The sequence below is a fragment of the Mustela nivalis genome, assembly GCF_964662115.1.
Source record: "Mustela nivalis genome assembly, chromosome: 6".
Classification (NCBI taxonomy): domain Eukaryota; kingdom Metazoa; phylum Chordata; class Mammalia; order Carnivora; family Mustelidae; genus Mustela; species Mustela nivalis.
In genome coordinates this window covers 119,752,667-119,776,990 of record NC_139025.1, presented here as the reverse complement: position 1 = coordinate 119,776,990, position 24,324 = coordinate 119,752,667, and the positions used below count along the sequence as shown (strand labels likewise).

Genomic DNA, 24,324 nt, shown 5'->3' with positions numbered 1-24,324 from the left:
TCATATTATGTGTCCTCCTTAATGTCCATCAAATGTACTTTTTTTGTAGTCTTTTTTTTTAAATTTAATTTTATTTTTTCAGTGTTCCAAGATTCATTGTTTATGCACCACACCCAGTGCTCCATGCAATACATGCCCTCTTTAATACCCTCCAACAGACACCATCACATGTACTTTTAAAAATGAGACAGAACATACACGAGTTTGTGCTCTGTGTGTCACTTTATATCCTGTGGTTATGCTCCATCTGTCATGAATTCATCCCATGTTGTTAAATATTCTTTGAAAAAATATTCAGTGGCTGTATAAATGTTACCATTCTCCTTTTGTAGGACATGGGTGTTTCTACTTTCTTTGTTTGTGTAATATGTTATATTGAATATCCTTATATCTAAATCTTTGTGGGTTAGTTCCTTTGGGTAGCTCCCTTGCAATAGAATTTTGAATGTGATGTTCTTATAAGCTAAATTAATTTCCATGAAAAAAATACATGATATCTATTCCATTCCCACCGGCAGTGCTTGAGAGGAATGCTCATGTTTAAATGTAGTAGAAATATAAACATGTATGCCCAAATTTCATTTTCCACAATTTTGGCTTATCTCTGTTATAGTTCCATTCTAGTAGTCATGACTGAGAGCTCATTATCCTAGATTGTTCTGTTCACATCAGTAGAGCACACTAGTACAGGTATAAATATCTGACATCTACCTTCATGAATGCAAGAATCAACTACCTTGGCTTCTCTGCCCTCAAGGTGTGTCGGGGGCAGCCTCCATCTGTGTGAGGAAAAAACTGGGAGAGAAAGCTCTGCAGTTATGGCAAGGAGAAAGTGCATGCTCTTTAAGGGTAGAAACCATGCCTTGGGAATCCTTTTAAGTCTGGTATTTACTAAGGACTGTGTACCTGATGGTTCTAGTAAATACTTAATAGATGGGCAGAGCAAGGAAATAGATTACAACTATTGCAGTGAGCTTCCTGGAGGGAGTAGGATGAGAAAGGAGAATGTGTTGATATATACCACATTAATTCTCCTTTGGAAACACAGAGTGCATTTTCTGAAGAAACAGAATCTTTATCACAGAAGTTAATGCATTATAGTCAACATTGTGTGGGACAACCTAGAAGTTTAAGTATTGTTTATAAACTATTTTTAAAAATATTGGAGTATAATTACATAGAGTAAACTGCACAGATCATAAGGGTACAGTTTGATGAGTGTTGACAAATATACTTGTGTAACCAACACCTCAGTAATGATTATTGCCGTAACACTAAAAAGTTCCCTCATGTCCTTTTTCATTCTATCCTCCCCACTCTTCTGATACCTACCTGCATAGAGTGAATTAGTTTTGCTTATTCTTGAACTTCGTATAAGTGGATTCATACAGTATGTATTTTCTTACATCTACTTTTTTTTTTTTTTTTGGTTCAGCATAGTTTGAAGATTCATCATGATGTGTTTATCAATAGTACATTTCTTATATTGCTTAATAGTGTACCATTGTTTGAATATACCATAATTTGTTTATTCATTTTCCTGTGACGAACATTTTGGTTGTTTCCAAATATTTACTATTTGAATAAAGCTGCAATGACAATTCTTACATAATTCTTTTTAAAGCAAAATGTTTTCATTTCTTTCCAGTAAGTGCCTTGGAGTAATAGTGTTGGATCATGGAGTAGGTATTTAATTAAATTTTAAGAAACTACTAAGCATTTCCCCAGTATAATTGTACCATTTTATGTTCTCATTAGCAGTGTATGAGGGTTTCAGGTGTTCCACATTCTCTTCAACATTTTGTGTCCTCACCTGTTTAACTTGAGCCTTTCTGGTGAGTGTATAGTGGAATCTCGTGACTTTCAATTTGCATTTCCCTAATACCATATGATATTGAGTGTCTTTTTTTCAAAGATTTATTAGAGAGAGAGAGAGAAAAAAAAAATTGAACGTGTGTGTGCACACAAGCTAGAGGGGCAGAGGGAGAGAGAATCTCAAGCAGATTCCTCCCTCAGCGTGGACCCTGACATGGGGCTTGATCCCACAGCCCTGAGATCACGACTTGAAACAAAAACAAGAGTGGGTTGCTTAACCAACTGCACCATCCAGGTGCCCCAATATTGAGTATCTTTTAATGAGTTTATTGGCCATTTGTATATGCTCTTTAGTGAGGTGTCTTTTAAGGAGTTTTGCCCATGTTTTATTGGATTGTATCTTTTTATTATTTATTGTTTGTGTATATACACACGCACAATATATATGTATGTGTACATATATATATTCTGGATACAAGTCCTTTGTCAGATTTAGGAATTGAAAATCTTTTTCTGTGGTTTGCCTTTCATTTTCTTAATGGTGCATTTGGAAGAACAGAAAATTTAAGTGTTAATAAAGTGTAACTTTTAAAAAAATTTAAAAAAAAATTCTAGTTAGTTAACATACAGTGTTATATTACTTTTGGATATACAATATAGTGATTCAGCAATTCCAAAAATCACCTGGTACTCATCACAAGTGGTAAGTACTTAATCCCCAAACCCTGTTTATCCTATGCCTACCCTATTCCCCTCTAGTAACCATCAGTTTGATCTCTGTAATTAAGAGTCCTTTTTCTTGGTTTGTCTCACTTGCTTCTGCACCCTCCCACCCCCCACTTTGCTTGTTTGTTTTGTTTCTTATGTTCCACATATGAATGAAATCATGTGGTATTTGTCTTTTTCTGACTGACTTATTTCACTTATAATTTCTGGCTCTATTCATGTCCTTGCAAATGGCAAGATTTAATTCCTTTTAATGGCTAAATAATCCATTACATATATACATACCACATCCTCTTTATCCATTCATCTATTGATCCATAGATGGCCTTTATTATATTGAGGTATGTTCCCTGTATCCCTACTTTGTTGTAGGTATTTATTATGGATGGATGTTGTACTTTGTCAAATGCTTTTTCTACATCTATTGAAAGGATCATATCCTTTCTTTTATTAATGTGGTGTATCACTTTGATTTCGGAATATTGAACCACCCTTACAACACAGGAATAAATCTCACCGATTGTGTTGAGTAATTTTTTAAATGTATTGTTGGATTGGGTTTGCTCTTGTTTTGTTGAGGATTTTTGCATCCATGCTCATCAGGAATATTAGCCTGTACTTATCTTTTTTTTTTTTAATTTTATTCTTATTTTTAAAATTTTTTTTATTTTTTATTATTTATTTATTTTTTTAAAGATTTTATTTATTTATTTATTTGACAGAGAGAAATCACAAGTAGTCGGAGAGGCAGGCAGAGAGAGAGAGAGGGAAGCAGGCTCCCTGCTGAGCAGAGAGCCCGATGCGGGACTCGATCCCAGGACCCTGAGATCATGACCTGAGCCTAAGGCAGCAGCTTAACCCACTGAGCCACCCAGGCGCCCTTTAATTTTTTTTTTAAAGATTTTATTTGTTCATTTGACAGAGAGAGAGACCACAAGTAGGCAGAGAGGCAGGCAGAGAGAGAGGGGGAAGTAGGCTACCTGCTGAGAAGAGATCTCTGATGCCGGGCTTGATCCCAGAACCCTAAGATCATGACCTGAGCTGAAGGCAGAGGCTTTAACCCACTGAGCCACCCAGGCGCCCCTGTACTTCTCTTTTTCAGTGTTATTTTTGTCCTGTGTTGGTCTCAAGGTAATGCTGGCCTCATATAATGAATTTGAAAGTTTTCTTTCCTTTTCCTTTTTTGGAACAGTTTGAGAAGAATTGGTATTAACTCCTCTTTAATTCTTGGTAGATTTTATTTGTGAAGACATCTGGCCCTGTGCTTTTGTTTGTTGGGAGATTGTTGATTAGTAGTTCACTTTCTTTCTTGGTTATCAGTTGGTTCAAATTTTCTGTTTCTTCTTGTTGCAGTTTTGGTAGTTTAGATGTTCCTAGGAATTTATTGTTTTCTTCTAGGTAGTCACATATAGTTTTTCATAATATTTTCTTCTTTTTTTAATTTTTATTTATTTATATATTTATTTATTTTTATTTTATTTTATTTTTACTTATTTATTTGACAGACAGAGATCACAAGTAGGCAGAGAGTCAGGTGGTGGTTGGGGGGAAGCAGGCTCCCTGCTGAGCAGAGAGTTCAGACCTAGGACCCTTGAGATCATGAACTCTAGTGAAGGCAGAGGCTTAACCCACTGAGCCACTCAGGGGTGGCTTATGATTGTTTGTATTTCTATATGTTGGTTGTTATTTCTCTTCTCTCATCTGTAATTTTTGTTTTTTTTTAGTCTTTTTTTTAAATAAGTCTAGCTAGAAGTTTATCAATTGTATTAATTTTTTTTTTTTAGCAAAGAACCAGCTCAGTCATCTGTGTCTGTTGTTTTCATTGATTTGGTTTCATTGATCAGTTCTATTTTTTTGTTTGTTTGTTTGTTTTTTAGTTTTATTTTCTATATCATTTATTTCTGCTCTGATCTTTATTATTTCCTTCCTTCTGGTTTTGGGTATGTTTGTCATTCTTTTTCTAACTTCCCTAGGTGCTAGAAAGGGTAGGTTGTATTTTTTTTGTTTTTGTTTTTGGGATTTTTCTTGCTCCTTAAGATAGGCCTGTATTGCTATAAACTTTCCCTGTTAGAACTGCTTGCTGCATCTCAAAGGTTTTGGACTGTCGGGTTTTCGTTTTCATTTTCATTTGTTTCCACATACTTTTTAGTTTCTTCTTTGATTTCCTGGCTGACCCTTTCATTGTTTCATAGCATGTTATTTAACCTTTGTGTATCTTAGGTGTTTCCAAATTTTTTCTTGTTGACTTCTGGTTTTGTAGCATTGTGGTCAGAAAAGATACATAGTAGGATTTTGGTCTTCTTGAATTTGTTGCAGTTTGTTTTGTTGGCTAATATGCGATTTATTATGGAGAATATTCCATATGCACTTGAAAAGAATGTGTATTCTGCTGTTCTAGGATGCAGTATTCTGAATATACCTATTAAATCCAAACCTTCCAGTATGTCATTCACACCATTTTTTCCTTGATTTTCTCTTTAGATGATCTGTCTATTGATGTAAGTGGGATGTTAACATCCCCTACTATTGTATCAATTAGTATCAATTAGTTCCATTATGCTTGTTATTAACTGTTTTATATATTTGGGTGCTGTCATGTGGGGTGCATAAATATTTACAATTGTTGTATATTTTTGTTGGATTGCCTTCTTTAGTGTTATATATTGTCTTTCCTTGTCTCTTGTTACAGCCTTTGTTTTAGTCTATTTCGTCCAATATAAGTATTCTTGCACACTTTCTTTTGACATCTATTTGCATGACAGATGTTTTTCCATTCCCTCACTTTCCATCTGCAAGTGTCTACATCTGAAATGAGTTGCTCTCCCTTATAGAGCGGTCTTGTTTTTATGCATTATACCACACTGTGTCTTTGATTGAAGCATTTAGTTCATTTACATTCAAAGTAATTATTGATAGATATGTATTTATTATTATTTTATTATTTGTTTTGTGGTTGTTTCTGAAGAATTTCTCTGATCTCTTCTTTTTCTTTTTTAAAGTTTGCTGATTTTCTTTAGTGATACATTTTCTTTCTCTTTATTTTTTCCATGTTTATTAATGGTTTTGATATATTATGATATATATGTATATATACATATATATATATAAAATCTCCTTTTATGGTTATAGCAGTGTATATTAAGTTGATGGTTAAGTTTGAATCCATTCTTTACTCTTCTCCTCCCACATTTTAGCTATATGTTGTTATATTTTGTATATTTTTTTGTGAGTTCCTTGACTGACTTTTTACAGAAACATTCATTTTTTACTGCTTTTGTGTTTTTTATCTCTATACTGTTACTTTTGGTCTCTCCTTTCCACTCAGAGTCCCCTTTATTTATTTATTTATTCATTTTTAAAAAAGATTTTATTTATTTATTTATTTATTTGACAGAGAGAAATCACAAGTAGATGGAGAGGCAGGCAGAGAGAGAGAGAGAGGGAAGCAGGCTCCCTGCCGAGCAGAGAGCCCGATGCGGGACTCGATCCCAGGACCCTGAGATCATGACCTGAGCCGAAGGCAGCGGCTTAACCACTGAGCCACCCAGGCGCCCCAGAGTCCCCTTTAATATATCTTGCAGAGCTAGTTTAATGATCACAAACTCCTTTAGTTTTTGTGTGTATGGGGAAATCTTTATCCCTTCTCTATTGTGAATGATAGCCTTCTGGTTAGAATATTCTTGGTTGCAGGGGTGCCTGGGTGGCTCAGTGGGTTGAAGCCTCTGCCTTCGGCTCGGGTCATGGTCCCGGGGTCCTGGGATCGAGCCCCATGTCGGGCTTTCTGCTTGGCGGGGAGCCTGCTTTTCCCCCCTCTCTCTCTGCCTGCCTCTCTGCCTACTTGTGATCTCTGTCTGTCAAATAAATAAATAAATAAAATCTTAACAAAAAAAAAAGAATATTCTTGGTTGCAGATTTTCCCCATTCATTACTTTGACTATATTACGCCACTCCCTTTTGACTTGTGGGGTTTTTGCTGAAAAATCTCCTGCTAGCATTACAGGTTTTCCCATGTAAGTTACTGTCTTTTGTTTTACACTTAAAATATTTTATCCCCCACTATATTTTACCAGTTTAATTACAATATGTCTTGGTGTGGATCTTAATTACGATATGTCTTGGTGTGGATCTTTTGTTGATTTTGTAGGTGTTTCTCTGTGCCTCCTGAATCTGGCTATCTGTTTCCTTCCCCAGGTTAGGAAAGTTTTCAGCCATTATTTCTTCCAATTACATTTTCTGCTCCCGTTTTACTCTCTGTTTCTGGCACTGACATAATACAAATCTTAGTGTTTGATGGAGTCACTGAGTTCCCTAAGTCTAGCCTCGTTTTACTTATTTCTTTTTTCTTTTTTCATCTTGATTACTTTCCATTATTCTGTCTCCTAGATCACTAATTCATTCCATTAAGCTTGTTTCTCATTTCGTTTATTGAGCCCTTTATCTCTACTATGTTATATTTTTTCAATTTAAATTTTGTTAGATAACATATAGTGCAATATTGGTTTCTGGAGGAGAATTCAGTGTTTCATCACTTATATACAACACCCAGTGCTCATCACAGCAAGTATTCTCTCTAGCCCATACCCCACCTCTCTCCATCAACCTGAAGTTTGTTCCATGTCATTAAGAGTCACTTATGGCTTCTTTTCCTCTTTCCCTTTTTTCTTCCCCCTTCCAATATGTTTATCTGTTTTTTTTTTTTCTTAAATTCCACGTATCCTTGAGCGCATATAGGGATTTGTCTTTCTCCAACTCACTTATTTCATAGATAGCTATGTTATGCCTTATTTCTGTGTTAAGGGTCTCACTCATGTCTTCCACTCTTTGCTCAAGTCCAGTGAATATCCTTATGACGGTTATTTTAAATTCTCTTATCAGGCTACTTATATCTGTTTTACTAGATCTCTGGCCATGACTTGTCCTGTTCTTTTATTTGGGATAAATTTCTCTGTCTTCTCATTTTGTCAGTTTCTGTGCATCTCTTGGTCTAGAGAGTAATGATCTTATGAAGACTAGGCCATGTAGTGCCCTGGAGTGTTGTGTCCTCTGTTGCCCAGGGCCTGGCACTTCAGAGAGTATCTCCAATGTGTGCTGCATATGTTCTGCTATTTTGTCCTAGCTGCTTTATTGTTCAGGCCAGTCATTTGCAGAGGTTGTCTTTGTCTGTTGTGGGAGGTTTGCTCTGGTCTGTTTGTGAAAGGAGACCTGTCACCACTACCACCTAAACCAAGGCTCTGCAAAACCTCCAATGTTGAGGAGGCACAGTGTGAACAGGGGTTTGTGCTGGTCTTCTGAGGGTAGGGGCCTGATGTGCTGGGACTAAGGCAGGGGTGGCCGAGAGGGGTCGTTCCACCAGAGTGTGTATGTGGGGGTGAGGCTTGGTGTAAGCAAGTTAGGTAATTTCAGTGCTGTGCTGGTACCTGCAGGTGATTCTGTGCTTATGAGAGGCAGGGGAGGGATATGGCACCAGCCTGTTCCTTTGTTTTTGGAGGGATCTCTCTCTGTGGACACTGTCTTTCTGGGATGAGCTCTGAGAGGAGTGAATGACCTTCTCACTGTGTGTCCTAGGCGCTCTTCGGATTGCTTGTTTCCACATTGTATGTCCCTGGATTATTGCCTGCCTTCTCTCTAAGACCAGCAGAATGCCCTCTGGTCTCTAGCCCAGCCAAGTCTGATGACCTTAAAAACTCCAGGTTTTGAGCCTGGCTGGTTGCCACAATTCAAGAAATTTGGCCCCTCTTGCTTTCCAAGCTGATTGCTATGGGGATTTGTTTTCCCTGAGGGCTTCCCTATATGTTAGCCTGTCTCTCACCCTTCTCCATGACTGTGGCTACCTCTCCACCACAGTTGCCATGGTTTCTCTCCCAAAACATGTCTCTGCACTTCCTACCTTCAGCGATGTGGCGTCTTCTCTACGTTTAGTTGTGGAGTTTGTTCTGCCAGGCTTCAGGTGGATTTCTGGGGGTATTTAGGATGATGGGATAGTTATCTAGTTGTATTTGAGGGATGAGGAGAACCTAGGGTCCTACTCTGCCAACATCTTCTAACCTCTGTATTTTTTTTTTTTTTTTAATTTCTTCTATGTCATTGGTGCTTTTAGATTTGATTTCTGCCCAAGAACTCATTGTTTCTTCTTGGGTCATGGTGGCATCCTTCTGTATTTCATAGCTTTTACCTTTAGGTCTATAAGCTATCTTGAGTTAACTTTTGTGTATAGGTGAGGCATGATTCAAGGTTCAGTATTTTCCTTACCAATATCCAGTTGATACAGCACCATTTGTTAAAGAGACTTCCCCATTGAGTTATACTGCTGCTTCACACTATGATTTGACTGTATGTGTGGGTCTATTTCAGAAGTTTGTTCTGTTTCTTTGTATATATCTATCCTTATGCGAGCGCCACAGTCTTGATTCTGTAGTTTTATAGTAAATCTTAAAGTCAAGTAGTGTAAGTCTTACAACTTTGTTTCTCTTTTTCAAGACTGTGAAACTATTTCTTTAGGAAAATAAATTCTACATATTTAATCATTAAAGTACAAAAAGACTTTGAGTACTAAATCCCTGTATAAGTGAATACTAGTGCTCAAATTGATTTTTTTTAAAGACTTTATTTATTTATTTGACAGACAGAGATCACAAGTAGGCAGAGAGGCAGGCAGAGAAAGAGGAAGGGAAGCGGACTCCCTCCCGAGCAGGGAGAGAGCCTGATGCGGGGCTCGATCCCAGGACCCTGGGATCATGACCTGAGCTGAAGGCAGAGGCTTTACCACTTAGCCACCCAGGTGCCCCGCTCAAATTGATTTTAATGCATACCTTCATCTAGGTATGTTGGTGTTTGGAAATAAAGTTTCTTTATTCTTAGTACTTTTTACAGAATTCTTTTTACACATTTTTTGAAGTCAAGGTGTAACTTCATTAGTAAAGGACATAGTGATGGACTCTAGTTTTGCTGTTTGCAGCAACTTCTATTTGTTGCTGAAAGAGCACATGAATTGAAGCAATTTTTCTATAGTGTAATCCAGAAGGTAAATAAACTAGATGGCTATCTGTATTTTTATGCTAGAGAATCATATCTTACGGATATTTCTGATGCACTTACATAACTAAATGGAAGGTTTTAGAAGCCATAAGTCCATGGTTGGACAGTGTCCCTGCCAATTGATGTTATCATCCTGACAAGTCTCTTTTGTATTTGCACAATATTTCTTTGTTTTATCCTTCAACTGTTATAAACTGCCATTCAACCCCCAGTTAGCACCCACATTTTCCAATGTGAGACAAAAACCTGTACAACTTAGGTATTGGTACCTCTGCAGCCCATACATTGGAGTGGAAGGTAGAAGACCCATAAGTGTAATCAAACAGACAAACAGAAAATCTTCAGTGTCCTACAATTCTGTGGCTCTCTGTTCTTGCGGAGTCCAGAGGACTTTTGAGGTGTCTTGGGCATCAGCTGGGAAGAGGAGTGTGGGTATAGGCTTGAATGAGTGCCTTCTGAGGTTATCAGGTGAGTGACTTTAGGATCTTTAGGTACAGTGATGTTTGAAGATGGAGCTGTAGAGACCAACTGAGATTAGAACACAAGAGAAAAATATCTATGATGGGCTGAAGGGTATTATGGAATGCAAGCACCCAGGAACTCACGGCTGCAGAAGTAGGAAGAAACCTGAGGCAGCCAGCTCAGTGAGGAGGCTGTGCACAGGTGGATAGGTAAGCAGAGCAATGGACCTCCTTCAGGGCAGAGCACAAGGGATGCTACTGGTTTGAGGCCTTTGGGGACAACCTGGAGGAGCTTCACATTGGTCTGTAGCAAGGGGTGGTGGGACAGGTATCCAGATAGAAAATCTGACTTAGTAAGTATTCATAGAAGTTGAAAAATTTTGCCTAATGGCTTAAAATGTGAGGTGATCTAAACAGCTTTTAGATTTTAGCAAATACAAGCTCTTCCTGGAGTGTGTGAATGGAAGGACTGAAAGATTTGGAGCTGATTTGTATCCTTTGACAAAAGGGTGACCAGAAGCTTGTCATTTGCCCATCTCTTAGTACCTGGTATCCCAGGTGTCTCTCCATTTTAGTAACATATATTTTTTCAAACCTCCAAATGCATGTGCTGTATGGTGGTCAGTGGTGCTGGGAAATGTAACAATGAAATAGGAGAGCCCATGGTTCCCATTGCATTGGCCACTGGCATCCTTGGACCAGTTTTCACTTCAGGATGGTCACTCACACTCCAGCTACTGCTGTGGCAGCAGTCACTGGCTTCATAAGCACTGATGACCAAACTATAACCATTACAATAAAAGCAATTGGTGGGGGCGCCTGGGTGGCTCAGTTGGTTAAGCAGCTGCCTTTGGCTCAGGTCGTGATCCCAGCGTCCTGGGATCGAGTCCCACATCGGGCTCCTTGCTCCGCAGGGAGCCTGCTTCTCCCTCTGACTCTGCCTTCCACTCTGTCTGCCTGTGCTTGCTCTCGCTCGCTCTCTCTGACAAATAAATAAAATCTTAAAAAAAAATAAAATAAAAGCAATTGGTGTTCCCTTCCCCCAATGTTCTGTGTACCTCACTAGGAAAGATTATTTGTGATTCTTAGAATTTAAGACCCTAAAATCTTTTTATATCATATACAGAACTTTAAAAAGTTGTTGAGTACATGATTGTGTGCATCTGCCATAAAAATGAACTTCAAGATGTTATAGAATGATAATACATTTATAATTATTTGAATTAATGAATAAGATATTAAACTGATAAGAACAGCTGCTACACTTGATCTTAGCCAAAATGCCAAGAAGTGAAAAAATTATTGAATAAGAATATTTACTTACACACAAAAGAGAACTGGGGTTATACTAATTATACTAATATTATAGTATAGAACTGGGGTTATACACATTATACTAATGTGAAACAAAATAGATTTTTAAGACAAAAATTGTTATCAGAAACAAAGGACATTTTATAACAATGAAATGGTCTATCAGGATGATGTAACAATTATAAATCAATATGTGCCTAACAACAGTCTCAAAATACATTAAACAAAACTAACATAATAAAGAAATAGGAAATTAAATAATAATAGTTGGAAGAATCAGTACCCTATTTAAAAAATTTGTTTAAAAAAATCTTATAGAAAAACTAGGCAGAAGATCAACAAGTAATAGAAGACTTTGATGACACTATAAACTAACTGATTTTAGTATTTTAATTATTATAGTTGGATTTATGTATGCCATTTTCTCTGTTGTATTTGTCTCGTACTTTCTGTTTGTATACTCATTATTTTATTTGCATAAAATGAAATTTCCTGATGTTTTTTAATTCCTTTAGTCATTTTTCACTATATATATTTTTGTTATTGAAGTATTTTATTGAAGATGACATTCAACATATTAGTTTCAGCTGTACAACGTAGTGATTTGATATTGACATACATTACAAAATGATCATGACGAGTCTAGTTACCATCTGTCACCATACAGTTATTAAAGTATAACTGACTATGTTTTCTGTGCTGTTATTTATATTCCCATAACTTATTTTATAACTGGAAGTTTAGACTTTTTATTTATTTATTTATTTGACAGAGAGAGAGAGATCACAAGTAGGCGGAGAGTCAGGCAGAGAGAGAGAGAGAAGCAGGCTCCCGCTGAGCAAAGAGCCCGATGCGGGGCTCCATCCCAGGACACTGAGATCATGACCTGAGCCGAAGGCAGCGGCTTAATCCACTGAGCCACCCAGGCGCCCCAAGTTTAGACTTCTTAATCCTCTTCACCTGTTTTGCCCATCTCCCCACACTTCTCTCTGGCAGTAGTTCTTTTTATGAATCTGCTTCTATTTTGTTTTCTTTGTTCATTTGTTTTGTTTTTTAGATTCCACATGTGAGATCACACTATATTTGTCTTTTTTGTCTGACTTCATTTGGCATAATACCTTCTAGTCTATCCATGTTGTCACAAATGGCAAGATTTCATTCTTATGGCTGAGTAGTATTCTACTGTATGTATATATCTATGTATCTGTGTCTATATCTATCTACATTCCCCCCCACACCCCACATTTTCATCCACTCATCTGTCAGTGGGCACTTTAGTTGCTTCCATAGTTTGGCTATGGTAAATAATGCTGCAGTAAACATGGGTGTATATAGCTTTTGAAATTAGTATTTTTGTTTTCTTTAGGTAAATACCTAGCAGTGGAGTTATTGAATCACATGGTAGTTCTATTTTTAATTTTTTGAGGAAGCTTCATACAGTTTTTCCTAGTGGCTACACAAGTTTACATTCCCACCAGCAGTGCATGAAGGTTCCCTATATCTGTATCTTTATTGACACTTGTCATTTCTGGTCTTTTTATTAATAGCTATTCTGACAAATGTGAGATGATATCTCACTGTGGTTTAGATTTGCATTTTCTTGATGACTATTGATGTTGAGCATCTTTTCATGTATCTGTTGGCCATCTGTATGTCTTTGGAGATATATCTATTTCAGGTCCTCTGTGCATTTTTTAATCAGATTGTTTGGAGTTTTTTGGTGTTGAGTTGTGTGAGTTCTTTATATATATATTTTAGATGTTGATCCCTTATCAGGTATTTCATTTGTAAATATCCCAGTCATCATGGTTCCTCTTTGTTTTGTTGATTGTTTGCTGTACAGAAGATTTTTAGTTTGATATAGTCCCAGTAGTTTGTTTTTTTCTTATGTTTCCCTTGCCTGAGGAGATGTATCCAGAAAAATGGTGCGGAGCCTTATGTCCACAAAATTGCTGCATATTTTTTCTTTTAGGAATTTTACGATTTCAGGTCTTACATTTCGGTGTTTAACCCATTTTGAATTAACTTCTGTATATGGTATAAAAAAGTGGTCTAGTTACATTCTTTACATGTAGCTGACCATTTTTCTGAATATCAGTTATTTTCTCCATTATTTTTCTCCATTGTATACTCTTGTCTTTTATGTTATAGATTGACTATGCAAGCATGGGTTTATAACTTTCTCTGTATTCTTTTGATCTGTGTGTGTGTGTGTGTGTGTGTGTGTGTGCGTGCATGCATGTGCGTGTGTGTGCCTGCACACCAGTACTGTTTATTTTGATTGTTATAGCTTTGAAGTATAGTTTGAAATCAGGGAACATGATACCTCCAGTTTTGCTCTTTCTCAAGAACACTTTGGCTCTTTGGGGTCTTTTGTGGTTCCATAACAATTTTAAGATTCTTTGTAATATTTCAGTGAAAAATGCCATTAATATATATTTTTAAAAGATTTTATTTATTTATTTGACAGACACAAGTAGGCAGAGAGGCAAGCAGAGAGAGAGGAGGAAGCAGGCTCCCTGCTGAACAGAGCCTGATGCAGGGGCTCAGTCCCAGGACTCTGGGATCATGACCTGAGCCGAAGGCAGAGGCTTTAACCCACTGAGCCACCCAGGCACCCCGCCATTAATATTTTTGATTGAGATTATATTGAATCTATAGATTGTTTTGAGTATGCACATTTTAACTATTAATTATTCCAGTCCATGAGCAGGGTATGTCTTCTATTTGTATGTGTCATCTTTACTATCTTTCAGCAGTGTCATAGTTTTCAGCAATGTCTTATAGTTTTCTTCACCTCCTTGGTTAAATTTATTCTTAGATATTTTATACTTTATGATGTAGCTGTAAAAGGGATTGTTTCCTTAATTTCTCTTTCTGCTAGTTTATTATTAGTGTATAGAAACACAACAGAGGAGTTAAGATGGCAAAAGAGTAGGGGACTTTTAAGTTTGTCTCATTCCTCAAATACAAACAGATAGTTACCAGATATTTCTGAACAACCAAGAAATCAATTAGAGATCTGAGAAAACATATACTGAAAGTCTACAAGTAGAAAAGCAACTACTGTTTGGAAGGTAATTGGTGCAGAGACTTGAATCCAGTGTGATACGTGTGATAGCTTACGATATGTCAGTGGGGAGAGAGCCTGTTTAAGGAGGCTATACAAAGTATTGTAAACAGCAGAGTGCAAAGTTGGAACTTTTAGAAGTCTGCTATACTGGGGTACGTGCCTGGCTTAAAGGTGTTTAGGTGGTAAGAGGGGTGGAATCCCAGGTATGATGTTGTAACCTCAGGATCCTGGGGGTTACAAGAAGAACAGGTGGTGCCCGAGTTTAACAGAGTTCCCAGGTATAGGAGCTTAGAAACTGGCTGAGAACAGTGTGTCTATGTGCTGACTTTATGCTCTGTGTTGACATAAACTGCAAACTGCTATGCAGTCATAGGACTATTTTCTGGGAGTGGTCCAGCAAAGGGCAGAAGTGTAGAGAGGCTCTCCCTCCCCCGGGAGGAAAGGTGCAGGTCTCTGCTGTGGGAATCCTTAAAATTTGGAGTTTTGAAACTCAGTGACATGTCTGAGATAAAAACGCTGGATCACAGGCTGGATAAGTACAGAGTTCTGATGGTAACAGCAGAGACAGAGTGATTGATTGTTTTTCTCTGAGAGCTCACTGAAGAGTGGTGGGGAGGATGTGTGTGTGAATTTTCAGCTCTGGGGCTAGAGAGAGGTGCTGAAAGCCTTCAGGGAGCAAAACAGTGCCACCTAGTAGAATCTGAAGCTGCTTACAATGAGCCCTGCCTCCCTGTACCCTGGAAAAGCATTTTTACTAGGGCAGGTCTTTTGCAAGTGCAACAGACCCATCCCCCAGAAAACCAGCGCAAACAACTTGTTCTCGCCCATTTTACTGATCATAGAATGCTGCATACCTTCAGCTCTTGTGGGAAACAGTATATAGCATTCTTTGTGTTTTTATTCTTTATTCTTTTAGTTATTTTCTTACTTTCTCAATTCTTTTTTTACTCTTTTTAATTTTTATTTTTATATATACTTTACATATTTTTTAATTTTTTTGTTTCCTTTCATTGTAATGTATATATTTTTCTTATTTTAGGATCTAGTTTCTTTTAACAAGCAGACCAAAACACACCTAAGAGCTAGGTTTGTTTTTTTTTTTTTTAATATTTTATTTATTTATTTGACAGAGAGAAATCACAAGTAGATGGAGAGGCAGGCAGAGAGAGAGAGAGGGAAGCAGGCTCTCTGCTGAGGAGAGAGCCCGATGCGGGACTCGATCCCAGGACTCTGAGATCATGACCTGAGCCGAAGGCAGCGGCTCAACCCACTGAGCCACCCAGGCGCCCCAAGAGCTAGGTTTTTTTGGTTATTGTTGTTATTGTTTTCTTTTTCTCTCTTCTTTTCTTTTCTGGAAAAAAATGAGGAGATGGGGAAGCTTACCCCAGAAAACAGGAGGTAGTACACACTAGCAGGGACTTAATCAATACGGATGTAAGTAAGATGTCTGTACTAGAATTTATTTATTTTTGTTTTTAAAATTTTTTAAAAATGATTTTATTTATTTATTTGATAGAGATCTCAAGTAGATGGAGGGGCAGGCAGAGAAAGAGGAGGAAGCAGGCTCCTTGCTGAGCAGAGAGCCTGATGCGGGACTCAATCCCAGGACCCTGGGATCATGACCTGAGCTGAAGGCAGAGAGGCTTTAACCTACTGAGCCACCCAGGCTCCCCAAGAATTTATTTATTTTTAAAGATTTTATTTATCTGACAGAGAGAGAAAGAGAGAGCACAAGCAGGGGGAGTGAGAAAGGGAGAAGTAGGGGGAGCCCAATGTGGGGCTCAATCCCAGGACTCTAGGATTATGATCTGAGCTGAAAGCAGACACTTAACTGACTGAGCCACCTGACACCCCTCTGAACTAGAATTTAAAACAATGATTATAAAGATACTAGCTGGGCTTGAGAAACACATAGAGGACCAAGAAAATCCCTTCTGTAGATGTAAAAGAACTAAAATCTGGCCAGACCGAAATTAAAAATGCTATTTCATGGAGGCAATCCCAAGTGGAGGCCATAAAAATGAGGATGAATGGATCAGTGGAGCCAATCAGTGATATGGAACATAAAATGATGGAAAACAATGATGTTGAAAAGAAGAGGGAAAGAAAACTATTAGATCACGAAGGTAGACTTAGGGAACTAAGTGATTCCATAAAGCAAAATAATATTCATATTATAGGAGTCTTAGAAGATGAAGAGTGGAAAAAACGGGTGGAAAGTTTATTTGAACAAATTATAGCTGAGAACTTTCCTGATCTGGGAAAGGAAACAGGCGTTCAAGTCCAGGAAGCACAGAGAACCCCCCCCTCAAAATCAATAAAAAGCTGAGAAAGGAGAACAAATTTGTGTTTTGTAATTAAACATTTTATTTTATTTTATTTTAAGATTTTATTTATTTATTTGACAGACAGAGATCATAAGTAGGCAGAGAGGCAGACAGAGAGAGAGGAGGAAGCAGGCTCCCTGCTGAGCAGAGAGCCCGATGCGGGACTTGATCCCAGGACCCTGAGATCATGACCTGAGCCAAAGGCAACGGCTTAACCCACTGAGCCACCCAGGCGCCCTATAATTAAACATCTTAAATTTAAGTTTTAGTTAAAATTTGTTGAGATATCTGTTATTAATCTTACTTAGATTCTCTTGCATATTATCAGTCATTTTTCTATTCTTTTAAAATTCTCTCTTCATCTTTGAGCGCTTTTATTAACACGTGACTTGTGTGTGGAGCTCTTCAGAGCTTGTTTAGCTTTTTGGATTTTCATCACATTTGGTAAATTTCAGCCCTTTTTTTTTCTATTACTCTTTTCTCTCCTATTAGTAACATTATGAGTCTGCTGATTTGTGTGATGGCGTCACATTTCTCTAAGGTTCTGTTCATTTTTCTTTATTTTTTTCCTTTTTCTTTAGAATGTATGATCTTTATCAATCTATCTTCAAATTCACCGACTCTTTCTTCTGCCAGAAATATTGAAATGTGGTATTGATTTCTTTTTTCATTCTAGTTATACATTTCAACTCCAGAATTTCAGCTTGGGCTTTTTAAAAAAATCGCTTCTATTTCTTTATTAATAGTCTCTATTTGATAAGTTGTTCCTTTACTTCTTTAAGCATACTTTCATTAGTTATTTGATCTTATGAAGTTTTTTTTTTAATTCCAGTTTGAATATATTTTTAATGGATGTTTGAAGTTTTTGTTAAGTCTAATGTCTAGGCCTTCTTACAGGCAGTTTTTGTTGCCTGCACTTTCCCTATATGTATAGTATATGTGATATAGGTCACATTTTTCTGGGTTTTTCGCATGTCTTGGTTTTGGGGGTCTTTTAGGGACGTTTTTTAGTTCTTATTTTTATTATTACATGTCCTCTCCCAGCACTTTTTCCTCTCAACTTTTACACCTAATACAATGGAAACCAACATCATTCAAGCAGTTAATTATAGTTTTATCTTGTATTCTTCTCTTCTGTTTCATGTGTAACAAAAGGAACAAGAGTATTTTATCTATAATCATGACATCGGGGTGTCTGAGTGGCTCAGTGGGTTAAGCCTCTGCCTTCGGCTCAGGTCATGATCTCAAGGTCCTGGGATTGAGCCCCACGTAGGGCTCTCTGCTCAGTGGGGAGCCTGCCCCCCCACCTGCCTCTCTGTCTACTTGTGATCTCTCTCTCTCTCTGTGTCAAATAAATGAATAAAATCTTTAAAAAATATATAATCATTAAAAAAATATATATATATATATATAATCATGACATCAGTAAACAATAGCTTTCACATAAGTATAAAATGTTTCTCATTCCCAACATGCAGAATAAGCAGAAAAACTTGCCTTGTTTCTTCCTGACACTACTTAACCCCTGAGAGACCTACAAGGAAAAAGATGAAGACAGATTGTGAATAACACAAAGGCACAGAATCTCTGCAGAACAGTCCTTTACCCATCTTCTTGGTACATTTGAACACCAGAAAGAAATTCTGAAAGACACAGTTTTCACATCAAGAAGCACAGCCTACAGTGATTTGATTGGCCAGCAACTGCTCCTCCTGAAGTTAAATAGCATCTAGGTTATAGGAGACCCAATGATATAGGGTTCAAGGACCACTAGATGTCAATAGTATCAGTGTAAGATGGACTGCAAATATGAAGGTTCCAGGCACTCCTACTATGGGCATTCTGGTTTATGACTCAGAATGTTGGAAGCTCTTAAATCAGTTCCTACCTTAAGACAAAAGGGGAGTCATGGGACTTAACATTTTCAGGCCTCTGTTCCTCCAGCTATTTTTTTTGTTGGCGTAAAATATATATATTCTATTCATGCCATAACATTTACTATTTTAACCACTTTTGATTGTACAATTCAGTAGAATTAAATATATTTATGTTGGGGGCGCCTGGGTGGCTCAGTGGGTTAAAGCCTCTGCCTTCGGCTCAGGTCATGATCCCAGGGTACTGGGATCGAGCCCCGCATTGGGTCTGCTCAGCAGGGAGCCTGCTTCCTCCTCTCTCTCTGCCTGCCTCTCTGCCTGCTTGTGATCTCTGTCTGTCAAATAAATAAATAAAATCTTTAAATATATATATATGTATTTATGTTGTACAAAATATCATCAGTATCTATCTCTAGAACTCTTTCATAATCCCTTTATGAAACACTACCCATTTAACAATAGCTCCCATTCCCACTCCCCACCCTGGTAACCACTGTTCGCCATTCTATCTCTATGAATGTAATTACTCTAAGTACCATACATAAGTACACTCATAAAATATTTGCCTTTTAAAAAAATATTTTATTTATTTGACAGACAGAGATCACAAGTAGGCAGAGAGGCAGGCAGAGAGAGGGGAGGAAGCAGGCTCCCCGCTTAGCAGAGAGCCCGATGCGGGGCGCTATCCCAGGACCCTGAGATCATGAACTGAGCCGAAGGCAGAGGCTTAACCCACTGAGCCACCCAGGTGCCCCTATTTGCCATTTTTTGACTGGTTTATTTCACTTAGTATTACTGTCTCCCAGGTTCATCTGTGTTCAGGTATATATCAGAGTTTCATTCCTTTTTAAGGCTGAATAACAGTCCTTTTTATGTTGCTGCTTACTGCTCTTTCAAGTATAACAATAAGTACCATGTCCCTTTTATTTTGTCTATCCATTTGTTTGTCCATTCATCTGTTGAAGGACACTTGGGTTGTTTCCACCTTTTGTCTATTGTGATTAAAGCTGGTATGAACATGGTTTACAAATAAATATATCCTCAAGTCCCTGCTTTCAGTTCTTTTGGATATATACCCAGAAGTGGAATTGCTGGACCTTATGGTGATCCTATATGTAACCCTTTGAGGAACTGCTGTTCTGTTTTCTGCTGTGGCTATACCATTTTCCATTCTTACCATCAGTGCACAAGGTTTCCAGTTTCTCCATATTCTCACCAACACTTTTTTTTTTCTTTTAAAGATTTTGTTTATTTATTTGACAGAGAAATCACAAGTAGACGGAGAGGCAGGCAGAGAGAGAGAGAGGGAAGCAGGCTCCCTGCTGAGCAGAGAGCCCGATGTGGGACTTGATCCCAGGACCCTGAGATCATGACCTGAGCTGAAGGCAGCGGCTTAACCCACTGAGCCACCCAGGCGCCCCCTGTTTGTTTGTTTTTCAGTAGTCCCTGTAATAAGTGTGAAGTGATAGGGATTTGATTTTTGTGTTTCCCTAATGATTAGTAATGTTGAGCATCTATTCATGTGCTTATTAGCCATTTGTGTGTCTTTTTTGGAGAAGTGTCTATTCACGTCTTTTGGCTATTTTTGAATTGGGTTGTTTTGTTGTTGTCTGATGAATTTTGTTGCTATCTGGGCATTTTAGGTAATATGTGGTATCAGCTCTGGAATCTGATTCCCCTTCCTCTCTCTGTGGATTGTTGTTTGCTTGTTTGTTTAGTGGCCTGAGTGGAGTATTTTGGTAGTCCATTTCCCCTGCAGTGTGAAGCCTGTAATGGTATACCTCAAAGGTTACAGTCTTGGCTGTGTACATCTTTATTTGGGATGACTAGCTGGGCTATCTTTGACTATTTCTCTTCCCGGTTTTTCTCTTATCTGTCTCGTTGGGTATTATCCAGCTGTTAGGCTCTACTAATTGCTAGATAATTAGTCTGTTACTTTGACAATGTTTTGGTGTATAAATTGCCTTACAGTCTTGTTCAGTTGACTCCAGGCTGGTATATTCATTGATACTAGTTATTGGGAGTGGTTGGTAACATCTGATCTTGCTTGCCTCTCCAGGTATGAGATCTTTACTCTACTTTCAAGCTTGGAACAGGATAATCAGGGCCTGTCCTAGCAGGGGTAGAGCCTCTGGGTAGGCATTGAGTTGGGGAAAGAAGCCCCCAAATTCTTGGATGCACTAACCAGATATTTAGCCTCTTCACTGTGGGGAAGGGGAATGAGAAATGCTGAAGGACTGCTCTTCCTGGTGATGGAGAACTAAGAGGAGAGGAGACGCCATTTTGTTTGTCACCATTCTGGAGTACAGCTTCTGTGAAACTGAATTGCAGTGCGGGAGTGAAGGGGAGTGGGTTGTAGCTAATGTGCTAAGGACTTACAGTGTTTTCACTGAAATATAATAGATTTTTCTTTAGTACATGTTTCTTCATTTGCTATATACTCTTAGAACAATTTCAGAGCCTTGAAAAATATTTTTAATATTTTATTCTCCAGTTGTTGTTTCACTGGGCAACTCGTCCATGGGGTGTTCACACCAGCATTCTGGAAGTAAACTTTATGAACTTGCATCCTTCAGCTTTTTTTTTCTTATTATTATTATGTTCACTTAGCCACCGAGCCATCCCTGCAAGAAATTTAATGAACTTGCACCCTTAAAATTCAGTATGCAGGGACGCCTGGCTAGCTCAGTTGATAGAGCATGTGACTCTTGATCTCAGGGTCATGAATTCAAGCCTCACATTGGATGTGGAGCCTACTTAAAATAAAAATAAAAAAAAAATTTAAAATTCAACATGCATTTTTGGGGTATTGGGACATTCTCTTAAATAGACACTGTGTGATTAGCACATTCAGGAAATTTGACATGAATTTTGTACTAATAGCTGATAACTGTTCTACAGTACTTACTGGGAGGTGGCTTTCTTAGGCTTAGCTCTACTTTCCTACTTATAGGACGACGTGGTCCACATTTACCTCAGACACACTCTGAGGGACACAGGAGAGGAGCCATAGCCAATGTCACGCCCTTTCCTGCTGGGGGGTTGGCAGCAGAGGCAGACTTTGTCTCAGGCCTGGAGGCAGAGCTGCAGCAGGCATTGCTACAGCAGGCATTGCTACAGCAGCCCTGCCTTATGAACCCTGTTAAAGTCACAGAGGCAGAACTCCCAAGCTTGACAAGACATACCTGTTCCCAGAGACATTGCTCTCTGGGCAGTCCAAGTAATAGGATCTCTTTCAGATGTTCATCCCAGTTATTTGTCCATCAAAAGTCATTTCTAGGTGCTATCCTCTGGCCACATAGCTATCAGGTTCCTAGCCAGAAAGTGAACCTAGAGTCACATTCTCACGCAGAAAGAGAAGGGGTTTGGGAAGTCTTTTATTTACAACAGTCCCTATTCATATTTTGCCAGTTGCCCCAATACTGTCCTTTATAGCATCTTTTTTTTTTTTTTTTAAACATTTAGCATCTTTGTCTTGAGTCACCATATCTTCTTAGTTTTCTTTTGTCTGCAACAGTCATTTAGCCTTTCGTTGTCTTTAGGACCTTGCCTTTTTTGAAGAGGGGAAACCAACAAATTTATAGCCTGTTTAATAGTTTTATGATTAGATTCAAGTGATGCATTTTGGCAGGAATACCAAAGATGTGATGTTGTATCCTTTTCAGTGCATCCTCTCAGGAGGCATGTGATGTTGGTTTGTCCCATTGTTGATGTCTACTTTGACCACTTGGTTAAGGTGATGTCTATCAGGTTCTACAGAGTACTGTAAATATAAATTTTTCTCTTCATAATTAATGAGAAACTGGTAGAGGTGATTAATGGAGACTATGTGGCAATCCTGCATTCTTCCTCAACAAACTTTTATCCACTTGCTTTCATTTCCATTGATGATTCTTGCCTAAATTGGTTTTTATTGTGATGTTGCCAAATGGTGATATTCTAACTCACCATTCTTCCTACTGTGTCATTACTTATTAGCCCAATTTTATTTTTTTCAAATACTTATTGTAATATCTGTAGCTCTGTTCCTCCATGAAGCAGGCTGAATTCCTGTGTTCATTATACAAAATTACTATGAATTAAAATGTCCTATTAGATTTATTTTATTTTTTTTTAAATAATTTCTCTACAAAAGTAACTGCAGAGTTACTTTTTTTTGAGTGTAGTTGACACAGAATGTTACATTAGTTTCAGGTGTACAGCTTAGTGATTTGATAAGTTTATACATTATGCTATGTACATCTGTCCCAATCACATTACTATTATAATATCATTAGCTACTGAATGGGAGAATATATTTGCAAATGATATATCTCATAAGGGTTAATATCCAAAGTATATCAAGAACTTAAATAACTCAACACCAAAAAAACCCAAACAATATGGTTGAAAGAATGGGTTGAGGACCTAAACAGACATTTTTCAAAAGAAGACATACTGGTGGCCAACAGACACATGGAAAGAGTTTCAGCATCACTCATCATCAAGGAAATATAAATCAAAACCACAATAAGACATCACCTCACATCTGTTAGAATGGCTAAAATCTAGAATTAGCTATTTTATTTTATTTTTATTTTTATTTTTTTAAAAGATTTTATTTATTTATTTGAGACAGATTTTTATTGATTTTTATTGATCATTGCTAAAAGAGAGCTGTAAGATCACAAGCAGGTAGAGAGGCAGGCAGAGAGAGAGGAGGAAGCAGGCTCCCCGCTGAGCAGAGAGCCCCATGCAGGGCTTGATCCGAGGACTCGGAGTTCATGACCTGAGCCGAAGGCAGCTGCCCAACCCGCTGAGCCACCCAGGCGCCCCTAGAATTAGCTGTTTTAATCTGAAGTGAAGAAACCTGTCAGAAGAGCATTTTGACCTATCTGAAGTAGTACAGCTGTGTGTCTCAAAGATTGTGAGACTATCTTGCTGCAGGTTCCTGTCATACAGGCAGGAAGAGGGACCCATCTGATAGGGAGACCCGGGCCCCTGCCCATGTTTCTGTCTGACTATACATGGGGATACATGAGGGTAACCTAAGAGAATATGGTTGACTGTGTAATATCATATCTATGTAATGTCAAATCACTGAGTGAGTGAAAAGTCTGCTGCCCATATGGTTGAAAAAAGAGCCATATCATAAAGGTTTCTACTTTATGAAATTTGAGTAACTTGTTCAGGCACTAAGTCATTGAATTCTATGTTCATAATTATCATATAAATGGGTTGCTCTAATGTATGAAAGAACTGGACTTCAATATAAAACTTCATGCCAAAGAATATTTGTATCCCTGGGTGGCATGATGAACCAAAAAATATTTTTTTAATAAAGGTTTCACTTGTTGTTTGGGTTAGCTTGTTTTCATTGCAAAAAATATCTGTATTTGCCACTTGTAGTGGTTTCTCATGCTGCTATCTATAGACTAAACGATTCTTTAAAGGGTGAATAAGCAGTATGGCATTCATTATTCATCTCAATTTTATTTTCATGCAAAAACTCCTCTTCAAGTATATAGTTTGCAAACCTCTTGCTTTGTACTTTACTCACATTTTTATCTCACTCTCTCATAGGTACCTCCTATTTAACAGACATTGTGTGGTGGGCAGGCACAATTGCAAGTAAGTACCCAGTGTGGTGAAGTGCTTGGTTTGCTTGCTTTCTTAAGATCAGTCATTCTTCTGGCAGGACTGGAGGAGGTGGAATGAGT

At 37.9% G+C, this 24,324-nt stretch overlaps 1 protein-coding gene across 1 annotated transcript in view; it reads left to right on the top strand.

Moving 5' to 3' along the window:
• The window catches only part of NIPA1 (NIPA magnesium transporter 1), a 73,172-nt gene that overhangs the window by 8,570 nt on the left and 40,278 nt on the right, over positions 1-24,324 (top strand). Inside the window, exon 2 of the mRNA XM_082736009.1 lies at positions 24,188-24,235. Coding sequence (XP_082592135.1) covers positions 24,188-24,235 — 48 coding nt within the window. The remainder of the gene's footprint in view (positions 1-24,187; positions 24,236-24,324) is intronic.